General features: G+C 42.7%; 1 protein-coding gene across 4 annotated transcripts in view; it reads left to right on the top strand.

Moving 5' to 3' along the window:
• The window catches only part of LOC124776153 (pre-mRNA 3'-end-processing factor FIP1), a 108,194-nt gene that overhangs the window by 16,263 nt on the left and 68,378 nt on the right, over positions 1–23,553 (top strand). For 3 of the 4 annotated variants that reach the window (XM_047250991.1, XM_047250990.1, XM_047250989.1), the window contains exon 3: positions 18,690–18,874. In XM_047250991.1, coding sequence (XP_047106947.1) covers positions 18,690–18,874 — 185 coding nt within the window. The remainder of the gene's footprint in view (positions 1–18,689; positions 18,875–23,553) is intronic. The other variant, XM_047250992.1, reaches the window with a different exon arrangement.

Here is a 23,553-nt window from a genome sequence, read left to right as displayed (position 1 = left end):
AAACGTCAAAACATCGACTCGTGGTAACGTCAGTTGGTGAGTGAAGACGACTGGTTGGAATAACATTAAATTGTAGTGTGCAGTCTTCGCGGTAAATAAACAATTGTAAACTGAGTTTCACATTAGGAAAAGTGCCTAATTACAATAATTTCCGAAAAGTTTGCGAAACATACTCTGAAATATAGCATACTTATGGATGCATGCTGCGCTGTCTAAATGGTGATTATACAGATATGCTCATTGTTTTTGGGGATTTTACATTTATAGATTTAACAAATGGAGTGATTTATCTTATTTAGAACATTTTACATAAGCTGTGTACGTGAGAATTGATATTTGAAGTTATTAGGTTTTGGGAGTTGTTATGTTCGGTATTCATACGTACTGGATCAATTTTGGGATTAACTGAAAAATACTTCAGGTACTGTTTGATTAGTTTCATGGTAATTAGGAGTGTTTTGGGTTACTAGAAGTTATGTTATATTACTTGCCTGTTCATTAAAAATAAACCAAACATGTCTACTGAAGATAAGCAGGTTTGTGAGGCAGTAGTTGAAAGGAAAGGGATAGGACAGGAAGACAGAGATGATTCAGGAATCAGTGATTATGGATTGTCATTAGAGAGCCCATTAGCGCATTCAACTAGTTATTCCGAGACACCGGGACAAGCGACGAGAGATAAGCCAGTCTCAGAGGATGCAGATATACGGTCGATGTTAGCAGAGTTGCTAAAGGAGACCAGGGCAACAAAAGAGAAGGATTTACAAGAAACTAGAGAAAGGGAAGAGATATTCTGCAAATCACTAAAGGAAGATTTACGAGAATCATTAGAGAAGGAAGCCAAAGAAACAAGGGAATCAGTAAAGGAAGATTTACGAGAATCATTAGAGAAGGGTTTACAAGAAACAAGAGAATCACTAAAGGAAGATTTACAAGAAACTAGAGAAGAGGGAAGAATATTCCGAGAATCATTAGAGAAAGGTTTACAAGAGATCAAAACATCGCAAATGAAGATAGAATATAAGCTGAAGAAGGTGAAGATAGAATATAAGCTGAAGAAGGAAATGCAGGAGCTACAAGAACAGTTGAAAATGGACATCAACGAGAGAGAGAATAAGCTACAGAAGAGTATAGACCAAGTCCAGGGAGACGTGGAGAAGATGGAAGGAAAGTTGACAAAAAAGATAGAAGACGATGTTGAAGAAACTAAGGCCGAATTGGGAGAAAGGATCGCCGAGGTGACGCAGATGCAGAAACAATGCAATGATGCAGTTAAGGGGATAGGGGATAGGCAAAACCAACTGGCTGTCAATCTGAGAAATGCTATAGCCGTGCAACGAGAAGAGGATAACAAGAGGGTTGCAATGGAGGTCAGGCAATTACAACAGGGAGTGCAGCAATTGGAGAGCAAGACAGAAGAAATTGATAAACGAATTAACAATGCCACTTTAACCGTTGGGGAAGGTAGAGTCGTTACCTTGATGAGCAGTGTCAATCGGTACGTCCAAAATAATACAGGGCAGAAATTTAGACCGAAAGGAGGGTTGCACCCAATGATATTTATGAAATGGTTAAAAGGAGTTTTCCCAGCACATCTTAAAGACTCAGACAAGATTCAATTTGCAATAGATAGAATGGAAGGTGAGGCCTTCACTTGGGGAGTCAGGAAGAAGGAAGGGACTACTAGTTATGATCAGTTTGAAGAGGAATTCTTGAAGAAATACTGGTCCAAAAGTCATCAGTGTGCGGCAATTGAGGACCTACTCCACCGCAAGTCACTTAGTACATGGAGAGGAACGTTGAGAGAGTTTGCCGAACATTTGTGGGAATTGAACGAGACCTTGGAACAACCCCTGAGTGATGACGTAAAGATATCAGCGATAAAAAGAAGAATGAGCCAGAGAATGCAAGAAACTGTATCCGGGAGCCTAATTAAAGATAGGGAGGCCTTGATGGAAATACTGGAACAGTTGGAATCTGTTCGATCACAGGAACACAATCAAGCTAATGATCAAAACCGAGGGGGAAGTAATGACCCAAGGAATCATTTTGGTAATTCGTCTAATTATAGAGGAAGAGGTGTTGGCCATAGGTACAGGAACCATGGTAGTGAACGGCAATGGAGAAATGATTGGAGAAGGAGTGAAGAACCAAGAGATCATGAGAGAGGATGGGATAGGCGAATGAATGACACAGTGCATATAGAAGAGGCGGAGAGACCGGAAAACTGAATGACACTCCAGATGAGGTCCGGTCAGGAGTGAGAGCTACAAGGACCAGAGTAAACCTACTAAGACACGACAATGGTGGAGATCTGAGAGAAGATCTACTGGAGGAAAGAAGTAGGGTTCCCAAAGAACCCATGCTACCCATGATAGGGATCAAGCTATGTGGACTGAATATCGAGGCATTAGTCGATACAGGAAGTGAAGCATGTGCAGTATCCAAGAGGTTATATGAACAAGTACTAAAAGCAAATATTAGCTTGCCTAGTTTCCCGGTGAGTGGATTGAGAATTGTGAATGCGTTGGGTGCAAGGAGTAAACCTATTAAAGAACAAGTGTTGATTACCTTCGAGGTAGAGGGAGAAGAATACGAAGCAACATTTTTGGTGGTGGATGGATTGAACACATCAATTATTTTAGGGATAGATTGGTTGAATGAAGTTGATGCAGTAGTGAGTTTTGATGAAGGTACCATCAAGGTCAAAGGAAGAAAGGGAGAAGAGAAGAGGTTAAAGTTTGCTGAGGGGAGTGCAATCAAAGAAGAGGAGGAATTCAGAAGGATAAGTTTGTGTTATGAAGAGGAACCCACCATGGGATACGGGGAAGAGGAACTAGAAGAATAAGTGTTGATATACCTTGAGGGATTAGCACGAGAGAATAGACATAAAGAGGATAAGATCAGTAAAAAGTTGGAGGAGATGAAACACCTAGATGAGGGGACTAAGAGGAAATTAGCCACAGTATTATACAGGCGTTGTAAGATATTTTCTCAACGGCCAGGTATCATGAAAGGGGTGGAGTGTAAGCTAAAGATAAAGAACCATAAACCGTTCAATATAAAACAGTATCCCATTCCCCAGGCGAAACTAAGAGCAGTAGATGAAGAGATACAGAGGATGATGGACCTTGGTGTTATAGAAAGGGCCAACAGTCAATATAACAACCCCCTATTTGTTGTTGATAAGAAGGATGGAAAGGTGAGGATAGTTTTGGATGCACGAACAGTGAACAAAATCATCAAGCCGGAGCGGGACAAACCTGAGACTATAGAAGAGCTTATTCAAAAGTTCTGAGGGGCAAAGGTGCTTAGTAGTATCGACTTAACTGCTGGTTACTGGCAAATACCATTGGCCACAGAGTCCCGCCAGTATACAGCATTTACTTATGGAGGAAGGTGCTATCACTTTAGAGTGTTGCCATTTGGGCTTAATGTGTCAGTGTCTGAATTCATAAGAGCGATGGATAAGATACTAGGCGAGGAGTTACTTAAAAAGGTCACCGTCTATGTGGGTGACCTCTTGATAGCAAGCGAATCATGGGAAGAACATTTGAATAGATTGGATGCAATCTTGGCAGCTTTTGAAACCGCAGGGGTAACTGTAAACCTGGACAAGTCGGAATTTGGCAAATCAAAGATAAAATTCCTGGGCCATATAATATCCGAGGAGGGTATCTATCCTGATCCTAGTAAAATGGAGGCTATTAGAAAATTTCCGACCCCCCATAGTAAGAAGCAGTTGCGAGCATTCTTTGGGGTTTGTGAGTTTTATAGAAAATTTGTCAAAGGATCTGTACTTAATGCCCCGAGTATGAGGGAATTGACCAAGGTGAGGATGCCGTGGCATTGGAGTGCAGAGTGCCAAACCGAATTTGAGAATATCAAGGAAGCACTATATAGTGCAGACATATTGTACCATCCGGATTTTTCCAAGGATTTCTATTTAGGAGCAGACAGCTCTGACTATGGGCTAGGAATACATTTGTACCAAATGGAGAGGAGCAGAAATGGTGAGAGTGTAAGAACAATAGCGTTCGGTAGCAGAAGTTTAAATGCTTGGGAGAGGAAATATTCGATTACTGAAAGGGAGGCATTGGCAGTTGTGTGGGGGTTTAAGCGTTTCCGGTATTATTTGGCCGGGAGGCATGTGAAAGTAGTGACTGACCATAAGGCCCTTACATTTCTGACTACAAGCAAGTTGAGGCATAGCAGACTAACGCGATGGGCCCTGGCATTATAAGACTATGACTTCGAGATAATTTATGAACCAGGAGCAACACATATAATACCTGATGCTTTATCAAGATTACCAGCTGACTCGAGAGGAATGTTGGTGGACAGGCCAGAAGGAGGAGGAGTTAGAATTAACCTGGTGAAGGGAGTACAGTATGAAGAATTCATAAGGAAGTTCCTAAAGAATGTGCATAGGGAACAAAACGAGGATGAGAAATTAAAGACAATTAAAAACAAATACAGGTGTGCAAGAGAGGAAAGAATTCGCACATTTTATTATATTCATAATGGGATACTTTATAAAAGAAACAAGGAGAGTGAGGAGAACTGGAAACTCTGTGTGCCTGAGCATGTGGTAGAAAAATTAATTTGGTATACGCACCTCAACAACATGAGAAGGCGTATACGTAAGATACTGAGTACATGTGGCACCTGTCAAAAATTTAAAACGACTACAGTACAGCACAAAGGATATATGCATCCAATTGTACCAACAGTAATTAAGGACATAGTTGCAGTGAATCTCTTTGGGCCGCTTCCTGCCTCACAAGGGAATTACACACAAATCTTTAGTAGTGGAAGAGCTGGTTTCCAAGTACATAAAATTTTACCCGTTGAAGAAAGCTACTAGTAGAGCCATCATTAACCATTTTGAGAAAGACTATTTTCAAAAGGTGTGTATTCCTAAGCGAATTTTGAGTGATAATGGGTCACAATTTAGGTCAAAGGAGTGGACAGAGATGCTAAATGAGCACAGAATAGAGCAAATTGCCATTTCTAGGTATAGGCCAGCTTCTAACCCTGCAGAACGAACAATGAAGGAATTGAACCGTTTATGCCAAACATACTGTCATAGGAAGCATGGTTCATGGAAAGAATATCTGGAAGAATTTGAGCGGGTCAGGAATCACCTCCCACATGATTCTACAGGGTTTGCACCATGTGAAGTATTGCTCAATCAAGAACCCGACAGTATTTTTCGTGAGTTGGTAGTCTACCCACCAGGATGTTCATTGACTTGGGAAAGGAAATTGGAGCTAGTGGAATTAAGTATGAAGGAGAAGGCTAGAAAAAGACGGGAAAGACACAACAAAGCTAGTGAAACCGATAACTTACCGAGTGGGAGACCTGGTACTAGTAAAGGTTCATGCAAAATCAAAGAAAATAAACTCTGAAATACATAAATTTAACCACGTTTATAAGGGACCGTACAGGATTATAAAAATTGGTCATCCTAACACTGTGGAGTTGGAATATGCACGGACAAAGAGAGTGCATGGTAAGGAACACGTGGAAAACATAAAAAGGTACTACTCGCACGAGAACAGGGATAACCCAGATGAGGAAGGGGAACTCGATTAGGGCAAATGTCTGAAATGAGAGTGTTCAAGCTCCTTGATGTAGTTGAGCAGGACATGTTTAGAACATTTAGTTGTTAAACGGACATTTGAAAAAGGAAAATGTTTATTTACATTGTGTTTTCTGATGTATTATAATTAGAATTGCATATTTCATATCGACGATTACCTTAGAATGGGTATAAAACCTGTAACAACTAATTTGTAGTATAATAATTCATATGTCATGTGTTCAAGTAATAATTTTTGAGTGTATGTTGTGTGTTTCATTCAATATTGGACTATAGAGGACTATTGCTGTTTGATATAAAAAATTGTAATTTGGACAATGCCATGTTTATGAGGTGTAATAACCTTTTGTAGAATATTATTGTGGAGGCAGCCCACTACCGGAGTCGAGGGATTATTTGGTGAATTGTAATTTCATTAATTATTTACACTATGTGTTTTGTTCAGATGTAGCAATGTCTAATTCCCTTGCCGATTGTTTTACGCCAGTGGCTCCAAAGAAGTTTTCGAGGGCGGGGATGTAAGGGGTCCGTAGGCCCTTACTATAAGTTTGCACTCGGCACAGGTCGATAGGGCAAACAATCGATAGTGTGTCGTGTTGCGAGAGCGAGTGTAGAATTGAGTCAGTGTTGTTCCCAGGTTGCGGGCCGAGCCGTGTGGAGGCCTGTTGCTGTAATGCAAGGCTTTACCGACAAAGGGAGTGGCCATCGCCACGGTTTAACCCCTTTGTGTTAGAATAATACGGGAAAGTGAAGAAGTATAATTACGAGAGTGATCAGTGATATTTCTGTGCCAATATTTTTGGTTTCGCGTCTACCGCGCCGGCATCATTTGGATTGCAGTGTTGGATTGCAGTGTTGGATTGCAGTGATTGAATTTGCATGTGACAATAATGAATAGCGAGGAAGCCTGTGCTGAGATTAGCCGTAATTAAATATGTATGACGAAGGCAGTGGCTGTCTCCTTCCTTTTGTATTTTTGAGACGAATATAGGTCCTTGATTATTGAAGCTGTGTTGGCATTTCTTCTTGTCACCAGACATTTCATTATTACAGCATTTGAGAAGGACAAAATGGAATGTAACAACTCCGTAGCAGTCAAATCCGATTGCCAGCCCCATTAGGTACACGGTCACATTAATTAATATTTATTTGGGCTGCTATTTAGATCCGGATCGGGTCGAGATACATAAATCGGAGGTGTTACAAAGAGTACATGAAATGTTAACCTGGTGGGCCCAGAAGGCATAAATGAGTGTGGAAGCACTGGAAATGGAAATGATGGTACTGGGAGGGTAGAGTTGGGTGCAGTAGCACATGGGATGTAAAATCTGTAAAAAATTTTATCTGGATGGCAGAAGATTGTGCTGGCAGGAAGAGGTGTGTGTGGAAGCATAGTTGACTGCAGAAACACTGTAAAAATAGGAAATCAAGTGCAGTTATGGTGCCTGGAACAAAGTCAAGAATCGTGCTCAGATTAGAAACAGAAGACTGGATCAGACATTTCGGGCATGGATGAGGCATGGAATGTGCCAGACATGAGGGAAGTCTCTCAGCTACAGAGGTGTGCTGGTAAGAGACATTGGAAGGACTACATGTGATGGTGGATGTGGACACAGGCTTAGGTGCCAGGAAAGAAGGAAACTGCTGCAGTGCTGTCTGACAGCGAATGACCATGGAGGAGTGTCGGGATGGGCCGGCCAGGGTGGCCGAGCGGTTCTAGGTGCTACAGTCTGGAACCGCGCGACCGCTACGGTCGCAGGTTCGAATCCTGCTTCGGGCATGGATGTGTGTGAAGTCCTTAGGTTCGTTAGGTTTAAGTAGTTCTAAGTTCTAGGGGACTGGTGACCGCAGAAGTTGAGTCCCATAGTGCTCAGAGCCATTTGAACCATTTTTTGTCGGGATGGGGGTGAGATCATCCAGACCTGGGATGACACTGGATGAGGGTTTGGGTGCTGCACCAGAAGCAGGAAGCTGTGGTGAATGTGTGTGAAGTTGGTAGAAGCTGAATAAGTGTCTGTGATGGTGGCTGGGTCCACCTGGTGTCTTGGAGGTGCTGGTGAGCTTTTTTATAAGGTGTCTCTGCTGCATCTTCTGTACGTTGGAGAACAAAGGTATGACTTCAGGCATCTATTCCACATTGAAGATGAACAACTCAGAATGGGAGACATTGGTGCAGGAAGTCATTATCAAAGTCTATGCAACATAAAAGTCAGATGTGCACAGGCCTCGTCTACCACGGGCAGAGAATATGTGTGAAAGATTAAGTTCACCACTTGATATGGGACAAAACTTGGCAGCAGAAGTGATTGAGGCACAGGGCCTGAAAAATCCTCATTGCCAAATGAAGTGTCATCTCTGATGCAGAGACCAAGTCCTGGTGATGGGAAGGCAGACAATGGCTGCTCCCTTGGTTGACGGTGGCTGTTTCACCATGGCTTCATATATAGCAAAGGTTCTGAGTAATACTGTAACTGAACAACTGCAAATACAGTTGGTGGCTGGCCGAGAGCTTGATGGAAGACTGCCATGGAGTGGCATTGTGTGGCACTAAATACCCAGCTGTTTAGAGATACTATAGGAGTCATTTGTTATCATGTGGCCTGCAGAAGCAAACAGGTCCACAGGGGCATTGACATCTAGTGGCACTTGTGCTGCCACCTGCTGGCCTAGTCAGTGTGCATGATTGGAAGTTCTGTTGTCTGCTGATGTAACCACTTTCAGGCTACGCCACCTGTGTACCACAATTGTGGAGGGGTTGTGGGTCTGTGGGCTAGCAACCCGTACACCACACGAAAGGTGCCACAATACTACCAAATCAGACTTGTGCTACACTTAGATCTTTGTTACTGCGTCATCCAATTTGACATTCACAATAGCTGAAGGATGATATTGTTCCCAAATTATGTTCTCTCAGTAAATTTGTTTCAGACTCAGTTTTCACCCGAAAAAGTCATAACTATAATATTAAGGCATCCTCTGCAAAAAGTAAAATATTGAAACTACTACCTTTTAATATTTTATTTCATTTTTTGTGTGTGTCCCCCAATTTGGTAGAATGGCTTTAACATAGCTACTAGGAAGGGTAAGTAGTGTAGGACATGCTTGTCATTTTTCCTTATTTTTAAAGTTTCTTCAGTCTTTGTATTTTTTTATTTATTATAATCTTTTATTTCCTGTACAAGGTTCCTGTGGTTTGTATAAATGTGCTGGAGTAGCCATTATTTGTTGTTAACACTTGGAGCTTTTTCAATGTCTACAAATGCTGTATGTGTTTACAAGTAGAATTCTAATCTTTTCAGTATCACTTGCAGAAAAAAAGTCCATTGTCTATAGTTGGTCTTCCTTTTCTAAATCCATTCTGCTCTTCATCTATGAGAATTTCAGAAATTATTGCAAGTCTTATATTTATTTTTCTTGCAGTTAACAAACACACCAAGTTAAAAAGAATTACACCTCAATTAATTTTTCTTCTCTAGTGATTTTCTATTCTCTGCAGGAACAGTAGATATGTAGTGCTCTGCACGCTGTGTGTTCATTTTTACTGTATCCTTCTCATTCTTTTTGGTATGTTTCAGAATTTTATAGTGGAGTTCTGTTTACCATGACTACCATTTTCTGATGAGATTCAGATTATTATTATTTATTATTATTATTATTAGTAGTAGTAGTAGTATTTTATACATCATCAGCAAATGTGTATACAGGGTGTATAATCCCCGGGACAACTGGAAAATTATGGAAAAATTCGAGAATTTCTTAATCTGGGAGAAAACTGGGGATAAACTCAGAATTTTTTAGAATTCCGAGAATTTTTCATTGTTTCCATTTTCAGTTAAATTTTTGTGATTTTGACTGGAAGAACTGATACTCTAACAAAGAATTGTACTGTATACTGCAGGAATAAAATGTAAACAAGAGAAAAAAATAAATAGAACTTAAGTTGCAAAGAAAATGTGCAGTTTACAACAACAAAAAAACAGTGCATATATAAGTGTCTGCCAACAGCAAAATTTGTCAATGGCTTTAGGATGGAGACTATGCAATACTTAATAGCAACAAACTGCTTCAAGTGAGTGTGATGTCACAATTGTTTACATTAGGTTCATTTGAGCAGTTGCCAGTTCTCTCATACACATGCGCAGTTGAGTCACATATGAGCAGCACCTTCTCCCGCTTCTGGCTTTTACGTGTTTCAGCAGTAGCAACAAGCAGCCAGATGCTACCTGGAGAATTTTTTCTGGCGTGCCCAAGCTGTCAGTTTAGTTTAGATTAGATTAAATTCAGTTTTTGTTCCATAGACCCAAAAATGAGATGATTCTCGTGTGTGTGGAATATGTCAGAAAGTATAACATAAAAAACATAACTTTTGAATGGAACACTTACTATCCTGATCATGTGTCAGGAGATTGTCAAAATAGGTGAATACATTACAGTTAACTGGAACTTCTAATGTTTACAGAATCAATACACTGTCAGAATGACAGTGCATATGCAGAGCAGTCTAAGTTGTGGTGGGGAGGGGGTAGTCTCGACGTGACCCGTGTTTATATCCAGTGGTTTTGCTGTTTTCTCTTTGTTAACAGTTCTCACGTCAAATGGAAGCAAAACGGATTTCTGTGATGAGCAGATATCAAGTGAATTAAAATACATTCACGTAGTTATGACAGGCTAAAATATGTTATTAGTTTCAGTGTACTGATTTTACTGGCACATTTTCGGCAGTCTAGCATTAATCACGTTGCAGAACAATGAAGCTACTTTTGTCGGTCTGTAAAAGAAATTTTTCGCAAAGGCAATCAATTCATCTGAAACAGTGTGTTTCACTCCACACTGTTGTCTTGTTTCAACTGTTTGCTTAATTTCAAGTGCACGTTTTCATCTTCTGTATAATAAAGAATCAAACATGAGATAATACAGTATTGGTACTCCAAGAAAATTTGCATCCTGAAAACCACAACAAAAAGTTTAATATTAGGTTGGGGCCTGTTCCATTGTGAATCTGGACATACAAATGTGCACTTTAAGTCGAATTATGCATTTTTGTATGGTTTACAAAATCCCAGTGCTCATGGAGTGTCCTCCGATGTCCTGTTTCTTTTATGACTTTATGTAAGATTTATTAAGGCTATACAAGTACAAACATAGGAGCTTCCTACAACACCGTAACTCCCCCTGCGGGTCCAGGGGTAAGAATGGGCCCAAGGTATTCCTGCCTGTCAAAATAGGCGACTAAAAGGAGTTTCACACATTTTGGCCTTTATGTGATGGTCTCCTGTATGGTTTGACCTCCATTCTTCAAAATTTTCCCAAAGAGTGAGCCAATTTGGGAAGGGCACCTTACATGGTGCATCGTGTCCGTTGCGCATTGAGATCTTTAGCCCACTTTCTCGTCGTCGCATCTCAGTCCCGCTCGTTCTCCATCTCTTGGGCGAGGACACCTTCCTCGGTGCATTTTCCACAATGCACTGTGCAGTGTCGCTTTCTGCGTCGACGATGACCATGGACTTCTTTGCACCTGATATACAGCACGACAGCCAGTACGTTGTGGTGGTGCCACCATGTACCCTGTTGGATGTAGCCCCCTGACCACACAGGGATCGTTCTGCTGATGCCTGCGCCGTTAACTCTCGACGTATGCCAAGGGGTAGATGCACATCCCCCTGGGGCATCGGGACTCCCGGCAATAGCCATCCTGTCAAGTGGCCTTTGCTGCGGCTAGGTGGTGCCCATGTGGAGGGCCCCTGGTTGGAGTGGATGGCATCAGGGCAGATGACACGCAGTGAAGCGTAGTCCACCATCTTGTGCTGGTGGTGGAACACCAGCAGTCTCTAAGTGTCCACGAGCTCAATTCAATGCACAGAAATATGACCCCAAATTGTTCCCCTCCCTGGCCACACGATGGGAGGAATGTCAGGCTAAGGATGGCAGCGGATCTTATTCGCCCCTGTACCTTGTATGTTCAAGAGCTGTGAGCTCTATCTGCAACAGCATTGAAGCACTATGCCTTGTCGACGGGTGTATCGTCATCGTCGCCACCGCATGCCAGTTTATAAACACATAATTAGTCTTGAAAATAAACTGGGAGGAAATGGGACTGCACAATCTGTTGTTCTTAATAATTGTAATACAAAGTAATATGACCAGTTACAGTTACATTCTCAGCAAGTACACCAAGTCCTTTCATCCATACATGTATTTTCTCATCATTAGAAACTTTTCTACATGAGCGGGTATACAAAGTAAAAGGCATATTACTATAAACTTGTATGTTCAAGAGCTGATGGGGAATCTTTCATGACGATGAAACCTCAGTTTTTTGTTGAGCATTTAGAGGACAAATTTGGGGAGGTGGAGGGATTGTCCAAAATGAGATCTGGGTCAGTCTTGATCAAAACAGCATCCTCTGCCCAGTCACGGACATTACTCGCTTATGACAAGCTGGGGGGTGTTTCTGTAACCATCATGCCCCATAAGAGCTTAAATATGGTCTAGGGTATCACATTTCACAGGGACCTTCTTTTGCAGTCTGATGATGAGCTGCACGCCAGTTTAGAGCAGCGAGGTGTACATTTTGTCCAACATGTGCACCGGTGTCCGAGGGATAATCAGGTTGCCACCAGAACCTTCATCTTGGCCTTCAAGGGTGACACATTGCCGGAGAAGGTCAAGTTGTTGGTCTACCACTGTGATGTAAAGCCCTCTATCCCTCCCCCGATGCGGTGCTTTAAGTTCTGGAAGTTCAGCCAAATATCTTCCTGCTGCACTTACAGCATCATATGTCGAGATTGCGGATGCCCATCACATCCCAACAATACTCCATGTCTCGCCCCCCCCCCCCCCCCCCCTCCCTTCCCATCTGTGTCAACTGCGGAGAGCACTAATGCCTTTCTCGCCAGACTTCAGGATTCTCCAGAAAGAAAGGAAAATCATGGAGTACAAGAACCTGGACTGACTGACTTAAACTGAGGCTAAGAGAAAATTTGAACACCTGCATCATGCACGTATGACATCGTCTTACGCCGCCGCTACAACAGTTCTGGCACCATCAGCTCTGTTAAGCCGTCACCTCTCAGAGCCAAAACACTCCACCTGCTTCCTTGACGGTGGGGGGGCATTTCCCTATCTGTTCCTCCTGCACCACCTACTTCGGAAGCAACACTCTCCACCCCCCAAATCACTGGGGACGTCCGTCCCCACTTCTAAGTTGGAGAAGCGGAAGTCTTCTTCAGCTTCTCTCACTAGAAAGGTATCCCTTGGGTCACTCCCTTCCCAGGTTTCTGCTAGTGGGGAAGATGACACCCACCAGTGGCTGAAGAGCTCAAAAGCAGCTGGTCGTACGGCTTCACGCTCAACCTCAGTCCCAGAGACTGAGCCAATGAAGTCCTCCCAGCCAGGGAAACCCAAGGAGTAGCGTGAGAAATCCAAAAAGGAGACCCCTAAGACCAGGGAAATTGTGGTGGCACCCACACCACTGCTACCTACAAGCTCTGCATCTTGAGGATGGGGTGGAGATTCTGGCATCCGCTGAGGTCCTTGATCTCGCCAGACCCTCAGACACTGGATATAGACTGCTCAGGCAATAAGTCAGTGGCAGCAGGTGACTCTGAGGTTTAAACTGCCTCATTGAATGTTCCATGCCTTCCCAGTCTCACAATGGCATCATCCTCCAGTGGAATTGCAGCGGTTTTTTCACCACCTGACTGAGCTATGGCAACTGTTAAGCTTAACACCTGCTTTTTGCATTGCCCTCCAGAAAAACCTGGTTTGCGGCAATGCAGACCCCTGCCCTCTGCAGCTATAAGGGATATTACAGGAACCGTAGTGACTATAATCGAGTGTCAGGCGGAGTTTACGTTTATGTCCTAAACTCAGTTTGTAGTGGCACTGTGCCCCTTCAGAACCCTCTTGAAGCTGTGGCTGTCAGAATAAGGACAACACAGGAAATAACTGTCTGCAGTGTATATCATTCTCCAGATGGTGCAGTACCCCTGAATGTATTAGCTGCACTGATTGATCAACTCCCTAAACCTTTCCTACTTTTGGAAGATTTTAACACCCATATCCCCTTGTGGGGTGGCACCGTGCTTACTGGCCAAGGCAGAGATGTCGGAACTTTACTGTCTCATTTCGACCTCTGCCTCTTAAATACTGGGGCCGCCACATATTTCAGTATGGCTCATGTTAGTTACTTGGCCATTGATTTATCAATCTGCAGCCCAGGACTTCTCCCATGTATCCACTGGAGAGCACATGATGACCTGTGTGGTAGTGACCACTTCCCTATCTTCCTGTCACTGCCCCTGCGTCAGGCCCACGGACGCCTCCCCAGATGGGCTTTGAACAAAGCGGACTGGGAAACTTTCACCTCTGCTGTCACCGTTGAATCTCCCCCACACGGTAACATCGATGTGATGGTTGATCAGGTGATTACAACAATTGTTTCTGCGGCAGAAAATGCGATCCCTCGCTCTTTAGGGTGCCCCCCCCCCCCCCCCCCAGCTTAAGGCAGTCCCTTGGTGGTCACCAGAAGTTGGTGAAGCAATTAAGGAGAGTCAGCAAGCTCTACAGCAGTATAAGCAGCACCCTTCCCTGTAGCACCCCACAGCCTTTAAACGGCTCCACACCCGTGTTCGCCAACTTATCAAAGGACGGAAGCAGTGTTGGGAGAGATACGTCTCGACCATTGGGTGCCATACGTCACCTTCCCAAGTCTGGGCAAAGATCAAACAACTTTTCGGGTACCAGATCGCAACAGGTGTTTCCGGCGTTACCATAAATGGCGTGTTATCTACCAATGCAAATGTGATTGCCGAGCACTTTGCTCGACTCTCTGCGTCGGAGAATTACCCCAGCCTTTCGCACTCTCAAACGTTGGCTGGAAGGGAAAGTCCTCTCATTCACTACGCGCCACATTGAATCTTATAACACCCCATTTACAGAGTGGAAGCTCCTCAGTGCCCTTGCACATTGCCCCGACACAGCTCCTGGGCCTGATCGGATCCACAGCCAGGTGATTAAACATCTCTCATCTGACTACAAGCGATATATCCTTGTCATCTTCAACTGGATCTGGTGCGATGGCATCTTTCCATCGCAATGGCAGTAGAGCACCAATCATTCTGATGCTCAAACCCAGTAGAAACTCACATTATGTGGATAGTTATTGGCCAATCAGCCTCACCAACGTTCTTTGTAAGCTGCTGGAACGTATGTATGGTGTGTCGGTGGTTGGGTTGGGTCCTGGAGTCATGTGGCCTACTGGCTTCATGTCAGGACAGCTTCCACCAGGGTCGCTCTACCACTGATAATCTTGTGACCATCAAGTCTGCCATCCGAACAGCCTTTTCCAGACGGCACACCTGATTGCCGTGTTTTTTGACTTACGTAAAGCATACGACACGACTTGGCGACATCATATCCTTGCGACATTGTATGAGTGGGGTCTCCGGGGCCTGCTTCCAATTCTTATCCAAAACTTCCTGTCAGTCCGTACTTTCCGTGTCCAAGTTGGTGCCTCCCATAGTTCCATCCATATCCTGGAGAAAGGGGTCCCGCAGGACTCTGTATTGAGTGTGTCTATTATTAGTGGCCGTTAACAGTCTATCAGCAGCTGTCAGGCCCTCCGTCTCACCTTCTCTGTATGCAGACAACTTCTGCATTTGATACTGCTGCTGCTGTACTAGTGTTGCTGAGCATTACCTACAGCGAGCCATCCACAAGGTGCAGTCATGGGCTCTAGCCCGTGGTTTCCGGTTTTCAGCCATGAAGACGTGTCATGCATTTCTGTCATTGATGTACCGTTCACCTGGAACCAGCACTTTACCTTAATGATGGTCCACTCACTGTAGTGGAGACATATCGATTCTTAGATCTGGTTTTTGATGCTCATTTGACTAGGCTTCCTCATCTTCGTCAGCTTAAACGGAAGTGTTGGCAGCACCTCAATGCCCTCCATTGCCTGAGCTACACCAACTGGGGTGCAGATGGCTCCACACTGCTGCAGCTCTACAGAGCCCTTGTTCAATCCCGCCTTGACTATGGGAGTGTGATTTATGGTTTGGCAGCGCCCTCAGCATTACGTTTGCTTGACCCATTGCACCATTGCAGAATTCGACTAGTGACAGGAGCTTTTAGGATGAGTCCAGCGACAAGCGTATTGGTGGAGGCTGGAGCCCCTCCATTGAAGATCAGACGTGCACAACTGCTTGCCAGTTATGCTGCACACATTCTTAGCTCTCCTGAACATCCTGATTGCCATCTTCTTTTTCCAACCATGGTGGTTCACCTCCCACATAGATGGCCCAGGTACGGGCTAACGATTGCGGTTTACGTGCAATATTTTCTGTCTGAACAGGAGTCCTTCCCTTCACCACCTCTCCCAGAGTTCCATTCACGCACTCCTCCGTGGTGTAGCTGTAGGCCGAAGCTTCGCCTGGACCTTTTGCGTGGCACTAAGGACTCTGTTAACCATGCGGCTCTCCACTGTCACTTCCTCTTGATTCTTGAAGTGTTCCAGGGCTCTGAAGTGGTTTACACAGATGGCTCAATGGCTGATGGTAATGTTGGCTTCGCCTTTGTCCACAGAGGCCATATTGAACAGCATTCCTTGCCCGATGGCTGCAGTTTATTCACTGCAGAGGTGGTGGCCATATCTTGTGCACTTCAGTATATCTGTTCATGCCTGGAGGAACCGTTTCTTCTCTGTACTGATTCCTTAAGCAGTCTACAAGCTATCGACCAGTGCTACCCTCGCCCTCCTTTTGTGGCGTCCATCCAGGAAACCATCTACGCCCTGAACCGGTCCCGTCATTCAGTGGTGTTTATGTGGACCCCAGGACACGTTGGCATCCCAAGCAACGAACTTGCCGACAGGGTATGTGGAAACCACTTCTGAAGAAGGGCATCTCTGAACCTGACCTGCGTTCTGACTTTGACGGAGTGGCATAACAGTACGCGTAACAAACTGCATGTCATTAAGGAGACTACAAGTGTGTGGAAGTCTTCCATACGGGCCTCTCACAGGGAATCAGTTGTCCTCTGCTGGCTTTGCATTGGCCACGCTTGGGCGACCCATGGTTACCTATTGCGCCGTGAAGACGCGCCTCAGTGTCGGTGCGGCACCTGGTTAACAGTGGCCCATATTCTGGTGCACTGTCCCACTTTGACTGCCCAGCGACGAAGTCTTGGGTTACCGGACTCGTTGCTGCTCATTTTATCTGACAATGCCTCATTGGCTGATTTAGTTTTATGTTTTATTCATGAGGGTGGCTTTTATCATTTGATCTATGTTTTAGCACATGTCCTTCGTCCCTGTGTGTCCTCCACTCTAGTTCTTTTAGGGTGGAGGTTTTAATGTGTTGCAGAGTTGCTGGCTTTTCCTTTTTATTCTGGTGGTCAGCCAGCCACTGTAATCTGCTTTCTTGTTTTACTCTCTTCTGTTTCTAGCACCTCTCTGTTGTTTTCTTGTCCTCTTTTGTTCCTTTTAGTGTTTGTTGCCTTTCCTTCATTCTTGTGGTTTTTCCTTTCTTTCCATTTTGTGTTATATGTCTCATCTGTTTTATTCTCACACTTGGGGCATTGTTTTATTAGGAACAAGGGACCAATGACCTTGTAGTTTGGTCCCTTCCCCCCCTCTTTTAAACCAACCAACCGACACCATAACTGTGCATGCGCAATAATGCCTGTTTTCTGGCACACTCTGTTAAGTGCTAAAAAGAACCGATTTTAACATGTTTTAAAAGTGTTACTTTCAAAGTAAATTTCCTTTTATCCAAGATGAATTTTGCTGTGTGTGAGAAAGTGTGATGAATTTCTTAAATCACAAAGCATTTGACTCTCAGTTAAAACGTTAACACTTTAAGGGTCAGCCTTTTAGAAGAATTTCAAGCCCAGAAATTAAAAATTTTGCTGGCACATTTGTGTGGTGTATCTTAGACAGTAATACCCACAAGAAAAGACCAGAAGCTTATCTTTTCTTGCAACTGCACTATGTGCACTAATTTAAACCATTAGCTCTTTCTATTCATGTGTTCGGGCTACTTAACAGTGATGTTGCTATTGGCTGACTACATAATGTGTCCTATGTTCTGAATATCTGCTGTCATCAGCAGGTCAGTTCATGTGACACGAGCTATGATCGACTTACAAAACCACATCACAATCTCAATTTCAACGCTTCAAAAAATAACGTGCTGTGTTTGGTGAAATTTGAATTTATGATTTTGTAATATGAAAATATGCAGTGTATTTTAGTGTGAGAAGATAGAGCGTACATGTTGCTGCACATCAAAGACTTTTTTTTTTTTTTTTTTTTGTAAAGTCTAGGGATGTTCTACGCTGATTTATAAAACCTTAACCGTTCACAGGATTTACAGTTCCGGTGTCACATGGAAAAAATGTATTTTCACCTGGGGAAAAAAATGTGTTTTTAATCGGGAAATCCCAGAAAAACCCAGGAATTTTTTTTCCTTATCCACGTATACACCCTGATATGATGAAATAATAAGCACCCAGTTGCATAAGAGGTGCATCTTATTGTTGATACTCGCAAATAATGCAATAGGTGTAAACCTCTGAAGAAGGGCACCAAGTGCTCAAAACCAGTAAAGAAATTAAATTTCTTTTATGCAACTGGTTGCCTTTTATTTCATTATATTATTTATTATTATTGGTGCTATTATTGTTATTATTATTCTTATTATTATTATTTCCCCTGTTGTTATTTTCTGGATGTAGATCCTTTCTCTCTTTATATGCTATATGTAAGAAAAACATGTTTACAGCTTCTTTAATTCGTTCACTCCACATCTTTGGGCAACTCCTGCTTGTTTCTTTGTTAATTCTTTTAAAGCTTTTGTGAAATAATAGACAGAAAAATATGTGAATTTTTTTACGTTGCATGAATACCATCTTATCTTTTTATTTTATGTATTTTAAGTTTGTATCATTGCAACAAAAGCAAAACTATTGTATTTCTATTAATATTAGGCATTTGTAGAAAACCCAATTTATTTCTATTTAAATCAGTTTGAGTTCTTTCTTTTTTGTTTTCTGCTTTTTATAATACCATATTCATTTTCAATAGCTGTAGATGGTAAAGAAACTGAAAATGGCATTATTGGTGGTGTAGATGATGATGATGAAGATGAAGATAGTGATGATGATGTGCAGGTTGTCATTGGAGACATTAAAACTAGTCCAACATATACAAGTCTTAATATAAAACGAGGTGGTCTTCTTACATCAGCAGTTGGTGGAGAGAAACTGAAGGTAGTATAATCCACTTTTTAAACAAAATGTTTGGATCAGTCATACAAAGTGAATCACAGCTGACTACAGTAGTTTCAGCAACAACCATACCATTCCATACAGAATACATACACAGGTGCCTGTTATGGTTCTGAGTTAACCTTGTGTAGCCTTAGCACTTTTCTACTTGCATCCAGCATTCTGTTGCATCAAATAAAGGTGGCTTAAAGAAAAACAAAATTCTCTGTGAAAATGAATCACAAGAGTTGAGCTTTCAACCACTATTGTCATCTGCAACTGAGGTAACTGGCACCTGAGGTGGCAGAACAATATGGCAGTGGTGAACAGAACAGAAAAAAATGATCAAGCTCATTCTCTGATTGCTTGTTGCTATGACTAAAGTCTTGTTAACACGTAGCTGTCAGTCACTTTGTTATTGATCCGTGTGTGTGTACTGTTGTATCTTCTGTGAACCGTATTTTTTTAAAGAGTCTCCTTGAAAAAAAATTATTTGTAACATATTTTGACTAATCAGAATTACAGACCGTTTTCTTGACATTAAGTATCTGCCTAAAATGTTGTAACACTGAAAACAATCAGTTATTGACAAGATAATTTGATTAGTTGTATACTTACAACTACTACTTCACTTTTGAGGGGCAGATATACAAACAGACCAGGGGTACGGCCATGGGAACCAGGATGGCTCCTTTCTATGCCAGCCATTTCATGGGTCCGCTTGGAGGGCACTTTCCTGGGATCCATAGGTCTTCAGCCCCTGGTTTGGTTTAGATACATTGATGGCATCTTTACTATATGGACTCATTGTGAGGCTGACCTAATAAAATTTCTGTAATCTCTGAAGACCTTCTCCCAATTAAATTTCACATGGTCCTATTCCGAATCCCATGCCACTTTTCCATGATGTTGATCTTGTCCTCACCGAAGGCCAGCTACACACTTCCATCCACATTAAACCTACCAACAAACAACAGTACTTACATTTTGACAGTTGTCACCCATGCCATGTCAAACGTTCCCTCCCACACAACTTTGACATCCAAGGCAAGCATATTTGTTCGGATGCAGACTCTTTACAGCAATACACCATCATTCTCACCTCAGCCTTCACAGAAAATAATTGCCCCACCAGCTTAGTTAAAAAAAACAGATTTCTCGGGCCATCACACCCATCCTGGCACTGCTGATCCCTCCAAAAAACAACTTCGGAGCACACCACTGGTGACTCAGTATTATCCTGGTCTGGAACGTGTTCATCAGCTACTTCGACAGGGCCATGACTTCCTAAACCATGCCCTGAAATAAGATCTATTCTGTCTGAAATTTCGCCCTCCACACCTTGAATAGTTTTCGTTACCCTCCAATCTCCACAATATTCTTATCAGATCCTATACTCCTTCTGCACCCATCTTCCTACCCCATGGCTCCTATCCGTATGACCGTCCCCACTGTAAGACGTGCCCTATGCACCCTCCTACCACCACCTGTAGCACCACTGTAAACACTGTTCGGCCTTCTACATCAGCATGACGACCACCAAATTCTCCATTAGGATGTATGGGTGTAGGCAGAGGGTGCATACTGGCAACTCGCAATATCCTGTTCCAGAGCATGCTCTACAATCATGACCTTGGCACTTGTTTCACCGCATTTGCCATCTGGATTCTTCCCCCAGACACCAGTATCTCAGAACTCTGCAGATGAGAACTAGCACTACGACATGTTCTTGGTTCTTGCCGCCCACCTAGCCTTAATTTACGTTAATTTCTTTTATCTCAGCATTTCTTCACAGTAACTACTCTTTGCTTCATTTCGTTTTAGTTTTCTACATCTTTCATTGTCTTACCCGTCTATTTTTCATTGACCCCCTCCCACCTCTGTTACGTACAATGCACTTAGCTTTGCACTCTTATTAACTCATGCACAATGTTTAAGCAGTAATCTTTCTCTGCATATTACCCTGTCATTTACCTTTTAAGTTCTCAGGTTCTCAAATCTCATCTGATGCAGTTGCCAACAATCAGTCTTTTCTTCTCATCCCATGCGGTAAGTCTCCCCTGCCTGACTTATGGTTCTGGATGACTTTCCCAAAATCTTCCCATTTTCTTAGACCTCTCCAGTCCTTTCCCTTCACTCCTCCTCCTTCCCCTTCAACCCTTCTGCCTGAAGTAGTAGCCACTGGCTCTGAATACTTGCCAATTACAACCGTCTTTTATGTGTGTGTTCTGCCGCCATGTGCCTAAATCGTTAGCATTAGACCAGTTTTGAACCTAAGCCATATATTGATTGTCTACATTTTACAAACACAAAATGAAATAAAAAGAAACAGTTTACATTAATTTTTATCTTTATTACTTTTTTCTGCTTACTAAGCCTGTCATCGGGGTATCACTATTTGTAATCATCACCATAACCCAAATAACACAGTTGTGAAATGTATGTCTTTGTTATCACAAATATTTTGCTGTTTCTTCAGAATAGGTTGCAATATCTAAGATTGTGGTTATGGTGGAACCTGAGAATGTAGCTGTTTTTTGCAAAATACATATTGAATTTTGCTTCTATACTGACATGGGAATGTTACAATGTTTCTTACTTCCAAAGGTATTGTCTGCCCACCTTTCACTCATTGGCTGCACAGAACCAGCAGATGACACACCCTCTTTCATTCCTGTGTACCTCACAGTGAGCACCCCCTATCTAGACTTCTATTGTCTCCTGTAGAAATGATACTATTGTTTTATATTTGTCCAATTTTAAGTCAATTCAGGTGGATTCAGGCAGACTGCAGCAGTGTAGGATCCCATGGTTGGCAGCACACCATACTTTGATGCCCGTTCCCTACTCCCCACGCTGCACCCATGCTAGTTCTCAGCCAAGCCAGTATCACTGTTCCCGCAACCCTTCCATAATTCTGTGATGAGCAATTATGAAACCTGGACTGCAATATCTTCTAGGCTGCAGGTCATATGTAACAACTCCAACAAATACATAATAAAAGATTGCATGATGATTCAATAAAATTATAAAGTTTTCACTCATCGTGTGATCTACTGAAGTTGTCGGTACTATCTCCATGACGGGTCTTGCCACTGTAATTTGTTCTTGTGGTAACAATTGTAGTCAGTTTAATATGATTTATTTTGTTTTTTAGACAGTTAATTCTGGATAAACCTCCTTGTTCATGTGAATGTCACCATCTTGTTCTAAAGCCAATTAAAAGGTGATAATGTTTTTACCCGATATTCTAATATGTGAACAGCAACTGAATTGCTCATTTGCAACCCACTTGGTAAATCATTACAGCATTTTGTAATCAAATAAAATACTGACTTCCATTCAGAATCAAGTAATTTTTAGTCGGGGGCAACATTTTCGCCTTTCCAAGCACCACAAATGTTTGTGTGTGATATCCATACGTCTGTGAAAACTTTTGTTGCAAAACTATTCAGATATAGCAAGAGTTTCTAAGATGATAGCATTAAATTCTATGTCATCCTATGATTTAAAAAATGTCAAATTTTAAGCAGAGCAATAGACTGTTGAAGTGGCTAGCTCATAGTTTCTCATGTATCCATTGGACCAACACCACCCGAGACAAATGTCATGAGATTGTTCAAAAAAAGGTTGATACTGTATCGAGCATTTCAGTATATCAGGAAATTTCGAACCTGTCCAACTGTGAGTATCATTTGCCCTACCTACCTTTCTGAATTCTTCAAAGTAAATCTGCACATGACCTCAGTAGCCCATTATTCATCAGTAAATATGACCCCTATATCAATCTATTAACCAATGTAAAAATATATCTAAAAACAAAGATGATGAGACTTACCAAACAAAAGCGCTAGCAGGTCGATAGACACACAATCATACACACAAAATTCAAGCTTTCGCAACAAACGGTTGCTTCATCAGGAAAGAGGCAAGGAGAGGAAAAGACGAAAGGATGTGGGTTTTAAGGGAGAGGGTAAGGAGTCATTTTAGTCCCGGGAGCGGAAAGACTTTACACACACACACACACACACACACACACACACACACAGACACAAGCAGACATTTGTAAAGGGACAGGTGAGGTATGAGTGGCGGCAACTTGAAATTAGCGGAGGTTGAGGCCTGGCGGATGAGAAGAGGGGATATACTGAAGGGCAAGTTCCCATCTCCGGAGGTCTGACAGGTTGGTGTTAGTGGGAAGTATCTAGATAACCCAGACGGTGTAACACTGTGCCAAGATGTGCTGGCCGCGCACCAAGGCATGTTTAGCCACAGGGTGATCCTCATTACCAACAAACACTGTCTGCCTGTGTCCATTCATGCGAATGGACAGTTTGTTGCTGGTCATTCCCACATAGAAAGCTTCACAGTGTAGGCAGGTCAGTTGGTAAATCGCGTGGGTGCTTTCACACGTGGCTCTGCCTTTGATCGCGTACACCTTCCGGGTTACAGGACTGGAGTAGGTGGTGGTGGGAGGGTGCATGGGACAGGTTTTACACCGGGGGCAGTTACAAGGGTAGGAGCCAGAGGGTAGGGAAGGTGGTTTGGGGATTTCATAGGGATGAACTAAGAGGTTACAAAAGTTAGGTGGACAGCGGAAAGACACTCTTGGTGGAGTGGGGAGGATTTCATGAAGGATGGATCTCATTTCAGGGCAGGATTTGAGGAAGTTATATCCCTGC

This window comes from Schistocerca piceifrons, chromosome 2, assembly GCF_021461385.2.
Source record: "Schistocerca piceifrons isolate TAMUIC-IGC-003096 chromosome 2, iqSchPice1.1, whole genome shotgun sequence".
NCBI lineage: Eukaryota > Metazoa > Arthropoda > Insecta > Orthoptera > Acrididae > Schistocerca > Schistocerca piceifrons.
The sequence above is the reverse complement of the archived record's forward strand: the minus strand, read 5'-3'. Positions and strand labels throughout refer to the sequence as shown.